At 35.7% G+C, this 6,509-nt stretch overlaps 1 protein-coding gene across 1 annotated transcript in view; it reads right to left on the minus strand.

Moving 5' to 3' along the window:
- The window catches only part of LOC106464244 (protein FAM43A-like), a 6,925-nt gene extending 1,380 nt beyond the window's left edge, over positions 1 to 5,545 (minus strand). Inside the window, exons 1-2 of the mRNA XM_013924373.2 lie at positions 5,239 to 5,545; positions 50 to 3,104 (exon numbers count right to left, since the gene is read on the minus strand). Of these exons, the coding sequence (XP_013779827.1) occupies positions 1,421 to 2,362 (942 nt within the window). The 5' untranslated portion in view covers positions 2,363 to 3,104; positions 5,239 to 5,545 and the 3' untranslated portion in view covers positions 50 to 1,420. The remainder of the gene's footprint in view (positions 1 to 49; positions 3,105 to 5,238) is intronic.
- Between the last annotated feature and the right edge of the window lie 964 nt (positions 5,546 to 6,509).

Raw genomic sequence — 6,509 nt, forward strand, 5'->3', positions numbered from 1 at the left:
CTTTAGTAGTGGGGGTATCAAGCGATCATTGTCTAACAAGTAATAGGACCTTTAGTAGTGGGGGTATCAAGCGATCATTGTCTAACAAGTAATAGGACCTTTAGTAGTGGGGGTATCAAGCGATCATTGTCTAACAAGTAATAGGACCTTTAGTATGGGGGTATCAAGCGATCATTGTCTAACAAGTAATAGGATCTTTAGTAGTGGGGGTATCAAGCGATCATTGTCTAACAAGTAATAATACCTTTAGTAGTGGGGTATCAAGCATCGCATAATCGTTAAACATTGACATAGGAATCCTACTATAACCCGAATTACTTCACTCATCCGAACAAAAAAGTCCTAGACGTTATGAAAATTTAAAAACACAACCATAATATTTTCAGTTGGTGACTAAATAAATTAAGTAAACTATGTGCAGAAATATTATTTCTATAAAAATCTCTTGGACTTACAAGATTTTCCTGTGTGAAATTTAGTTTTCAAAAGCAATGGCCTTTTTTATAGTTTTAGTAATAGTAGTCTTACCTTATGCGTTCGTAAGATTTAATAACATTTCAAGGTGTGATAAGAAGCTCCAAAGTAACTGTGATAATTATCATTAAGCCTAACGGTAAAGACTGGTAATTTTGACTTTATGACAGTTTTGGAACATCTTGTTAAATGTAAGTTTTGTTACATGAGCGATAATGGAAAAATAATATAATTCAAGTAAAAATTAAATGTTTGTTTTCTGGGTAGATAATTCTGTTTTCAATATTCTATATGCTTAATCTTCCACGTCTTGAGCTTTATATTTAACAAGTTAAAGTACTGGAGTTGAAAAATCAAAGGAACAAATAAGTAGATCAGAAATTTGTTTGCTACGTTCTATATATATATAATTAATGGGGATTGGGGAAAGTTTGAGATGGGGAATAATATCTGCGAAGTTAATTTATTATAGAACATTACAAACTAAAAACAAATTATTTTATTGCTCGGTAAAAATTAAAAGGTGCACTTTACAAATACTAAAACTATATGTGTTGGGTTTACTAGTACGACACTTTCTAGGTGTCGCTTCCATCTTACTTTGGCGCCTTAGTCTTGCGCAACATAAACAAATTTAAGTATTGTGTAATACCTGATTTAAATCTGAAATAACTCCTGCAACATATGACAGCGCAATGAATAAAATACGCCAAGAACTGCCTTAAAAATAACTATTTAAAACTCATACATACCTGCAAATGTTCGCAAGAACGAAAGCCGAGACAAATAACACAATTATTTATCCAGTTCTGTGATGACGTCACTAGCTTTAATTTTACATATATTTACATATTCATTTAATTAAACATTATTTTAAATTTTGGTTTTTTTGTTAGTTTTTTTTTTCCAGAAACGTTGTCCAAGTTCTGGAAGCAGAACATCTGGGCTACATTCTTGAAATATATTCTTTCTCTTCTGAATAACCTGACTCATCAGATATATTGTCAGTTTCTTCATCTATGGAGTTGAGCGGTTTAAGAAGGCGAGGATTGGGTAGTTCTTCTACAGAGTCTGAATCCAGAGAATCACTCTCTCTACCTAGAACAACGTACTGATCAGAAAGTGAATCTATATCATCTGGTACAATGTCAGATGTTGATTCTTGTTCAGATACCATCGAGCCATTCAGATATTCCTCTATATCTTCAAAGTCGTCGTCATCTTCGTCTAGCTCTTCCTCAATTTCGTCGATGGACGTTAATTTGGGAGCACTCCTGGAACGTTCCATTGGAGGTCTAAAATTCACAGTTCCTGTAATTAGCAGTTGTTTCCGCCTTGGAAGACTTGGATGTTCGACGATCGAGTTAGCCAATGAGAGTCTCGCCTTCTGTCGACTGATTTTTTCTCGTCGAAATTCTTGGAGTGCTGCCGAAAGTTTCTGGTTTAGCTGAACAGCCATTGTTTGAGCTTTCTCCTCTTTACCACACAGAACAGCGTGACAACGTAGTTCCTGCTTCATCCGTCGGCCCTCGTGCCGATACACCCAGCAAAATATCCGTGGATACTGAGGATGATGGGTACAGAACGTTATTCTGTTGGCCCAATACTCTGTAAGCCCGTGCTCCTTTGTCACTGCTTTGATACCTGAATTACACACTGTAACTTTCATAGTGATTTCATGTTTAACATTGGAACAATAATTTTTCCACAAAGTCGCCAGCGGTTTATCTACACAACTCTCTCCTTTAGCCCATTGTGTGAGGACGTTTCCTAAGTAAATTACTTTATATGTGGGATCATATTCAGTGATTAGCACAGATTTTTTGTTCCAGAACTTTAATTTCCGTTTCACATTTGAAGGAGAAAACGGTTTGTTTGGAAGAGCCATTACCTTGTGTCCCTTTCCTACACTTTTCTAACTCATAATCATCACCAAAGAGACTAGTGAACTTATGATCAAACTTCTACACTTACTACTTAGTTCTCTTGTACACAAACTGTGCCTGAATAAGGTCAGTTCAATGGCTTCAAGAAAGGGTACCCAACGTCTTTCCTTGCTTGGCTTCCTTTAAACGTTGCCGCAGGGTTCAGAAATCCCCCCTATGTTGCTACACCTCAACTTACCACGCTTTGGGGACTCTTTCTACAGACGAGCGCGCGGAGGCAGAACCACCTGGCAGGTATTTTTCTGAAGAACTTTACAAGAACAAAGATCAAGTTTACTTTACCGACACCACAACATCATAATGTAAAAACTTGGCGTGTTCTTTTCGTAACAATAAGTTTAACATAAAATTTCTTAAAATACTAGAATAATTCACCATTTAAGCGCAAACACCATATCAGTAGTCCACACGTCCTACCTAATACCGTGAACTAACACGACTACTACCTGTCTGCACTGTCTGCCGACGTCACAGAAACATTCGTGCGTCCCATTGGCTGAGGAAGCCGTCTGCTGCAGGGTGTTGATACTGAAGTCCACAAAATAAAATACCGGTGTATCTTCCTGTACGGAGTATGAAGTGTGTATCATATATTGTCGACAAGAAAATTTAAGTATCGCCTTGGCATAATTCGTCTTTCTGATATTTGTTAATTTTCATCGTTCGAGATCTTTTATTCTATGCCTAAGAAAAAAAAAAGAGAGTTTAAAATCACTTGTCTACAATTTCTGTAGGGTTCACACAAACATCACGTAAAATAAAATACATAATAACTACCTTCAAAATAAAACGTGTAAGCGTCTGATTTTGCTGTTATCGTTATGGATGTTCATGGTACATGAACTATATTAGTTTGCATACCCACACACGCGCGCACGCGCGTATATCTATAAACTATGCAACAAATGATAATATTTTGTTTCTAGTTAAGCGCAAAGCTACACTATGGGTTGCTATCAGTGCTGTGCCCACCACGAGTATCGAATCCCGGTTTCTAGTGTTACAAGCCCAGCACTTTCCGCTGTACCTCTGGGGGGAAATGGTAATATTATACAATGATGTTGTTTGTTGCTACATTACTCACGTGCACGAATGTAACACGATGTTCTTAATTAAAGCTATATATCAAACAAAATATAAATATCAGTAAAGAGACATAACTCTCGGCAAAAATTACGATTATTGACCAATAGACTCTCTTGAACTCTTGGGAGAGCATATCTTGCAAAGTGACGTAGAGGTGTTTATGTTGTTTTTTGTTTGTTTGTTGTTTTGAAAGGAGTCGTGTGAGAAACTTCACCTAAATCTAATTGCGAAATCGATAAGGCTAACTCTCGCTCTTTTTTTTTCACGCCTGCTTATGGAGTCTTGTCAGGTCACTTGTTTCATCCGGGACCTTCAACCTCGCTTTAAAAATTCGGAAGTAATACCAGTGTATGTTAAACAAGTAAGTTCTATACAAGAAAACTGAATTTAAGACACTTCGACGTCGTACTCTCCAAGTCGAACTGGAAGCTTGAATATAATGATATATCATTTCTGTGGTTCTGTAATATGGGCTATTTGTTATTAAGCTGTTGTTATAAAAATACCTGATGATATGAAAATCACAATCAACATGATATCTGTACACATAACACACAAATTCTGAAGTGATTACTGACGCTAGTGTATTTATATTGTTGTTAATCTAAATGGTCATGTTAGTTTTGCCGGTACTTCTCAAACTTTACGTATTTTATAATGGTGAGAAGTTGTTAGTTCCTTGAAGCATGCCCCCCAGTGGCACAGCGGCAAGTCTGTGGACTTACAACGCTAGAATCCAGGTTTCGATACCCGTGGTGGGCAGTGCACAGATAGCCCATTGTGTTGCTTTGTGCTTAATTACAAACAAACAAACATCCTTGAAGCAATTCTAAGTTTGTATTTGATGTATATATTGCATATATTATAATGACTCAGCTTTTCACCCTGCCTTTTCAAACAAACAAACAAACATCTTTGAAGCAGTTCTAAGTTTGTATTTGATGTATATATATATATATCGCATGTATTATAATGACTCAGCTTTTCACCCTGCCTTTTCAACCAAACATCCTTGACGCAATTTGAAGTTTGTATTGATGTATATATCGCATGTATTATAATGCCAGCTTTCTACCCTGCCTTTTACAAACAAACAAACAAACATCTTTGAAGCAATTCTAAGTTTGTATTTGATGTATATGTTGCATATATTATAATGACTCAGCTTTTCACCCTGCCTTTTCTATAAAACTTCAGCATTATTGCTATGCTATTTTTTCCCTAATCTTTCTAAGTTGAATAATTTTGCAATAAACCGCGATGTGATGGCGTTCAGCCTTTGTTGAAGTTGTTAGATTGCTAAGTGGTTGTCATGGGAACGGTCTCAACACAGTTAGAAACACTGTTATGTTTATCTTTTACCTATTATCTGTGTAATCGTGGGTAAGTTTTTAAAACTTATCGTGTTTAATTTTGTCTGAAGAATGAATTATTACGATTAAGCTTTATATTACATCTCTATCTCTAAATGGATTTAATTTATATAAAATGTTTATTACAGTTTTGGTTTCTGTAGGAAGTTCAATCCATCAGTCAACTGATCTATCTTGAACTGCTAAGGATTTATATTTATGTGGCGTAGAAAAGCACCTTTAGAAACATGTTACGCAACTCTCTCGAAGCGGAAAGCATCGTAATAAACACATATAAACGCATTAATAAATACACTAAGTGTACATAAACCATCTAACTCATACAAATACACACACACGTACAATTCTATAATAATTACCTGCCTGATACAATTATAAAGCAGACTGTCGGTTAAACTGTTGATTACAACTCACACTTGTAGTATTGTAGTTGACACGGAAGAAGAACACTGTTTACGTGTCTAATCTGCTGCACTTTGGAAGCCGATTAAACTAGACATTCGGCACGCGTGAGCTTACTCATTTTCCATGTAAAAGCGGAAGAACCCAATGCATTTCCCATGTAAAAGCGGAAGAACCCAATGCATTTCTCTAACCTCATAGAACGAAATGTTGCGTTGTAGATTTCTGGAAGTAGATTTTTCACTACAAAAAATACCAACTTTCTTTTCCAAACCGAGACCGTCTAGTTATATGTGACATCACAAAATGGCGCAGACTTCCGGTGGTTTTCTTTTTAGTTCTGAGAAAAGGGCGATATTCCTTTCAAGGTTTCGGAATGGGAAGGAATATTCAGCTGGTTACTTAATCTATTTCGCAACACATGGGCTTCGGAATAGGTAGGGTAAGTGGGGGGTAATTACCCCAGGACCCACCGAAAAGTCTGCAAGTTTTATATAAACAAATGAAATAAATTATCAATAGACAAAGAAAAATTTTAGTATGTTTTAGAATAATAGAAGAAAAAAACTCATTCGTATTTTTATTTTCATGTTCAATATTTATTGAGTAAGCTTTCAAATCTTTGCTTTCTTGAAGCCGTCTTCAAACTAAACTGTTACACAGTAAGAAACTGTGCGCGATGAAGATGCTTCAAAGTTCATATAGAGTTTATGTGTGCGATTGTAGCATGATGCACATGATTGACGTGCTAACAAAAACTAAACATTGTCTGTCATTACAACAATAATTTACGTATGCGATTGTAGCATGATGCACATGATTAACGTGCTAACAAAACCTAACATTGTCTGTCATTACAACAATAATTTACGTATGCGATTGTAGCATGATGCACATGATTAACGTGCTAACAAAACCTCAACATTGTCTGTCATTACAACAATAATTTACGTATGCGATTGTAGCATGATGCACATGATTAACGTGCTAACAAAACCTAAACATCTGTAATTACAACAATAGTATATGAGTGTGATTATAGGAAAAAGACAAGCAGTTATAATAGAGCCTACAAGAAAATTCTGCCCTTTGCTGTGTTAGTGTTGTAATATATGTAGGGCTTAAAAAACAAACAAACTAATAATTAGTGATTGAATAATACATTATATATTAGAACAAACTGATTTGAAAAATCTTGCATTTACAAGGTTAGAAATAACCGGAAAGG

The sequence above is a fragment of the Limulus polyphemus genome, unplaced genomic scaffold (assembly GCF_000517525.1).
Source record: "Limulus polyphemus unplaced genomic scaffold, Limulus_polyphemus-2.1.2 Scaffold1597, whole genome shotgun sequence".
Classification (NCBI taxonomy): domain Eukaryota; kingdom Metazoa; phylum Arthropoda; class Merostomata; order Xiphosura; family Limulidae; genus Limulus; species Limulus polyphemus.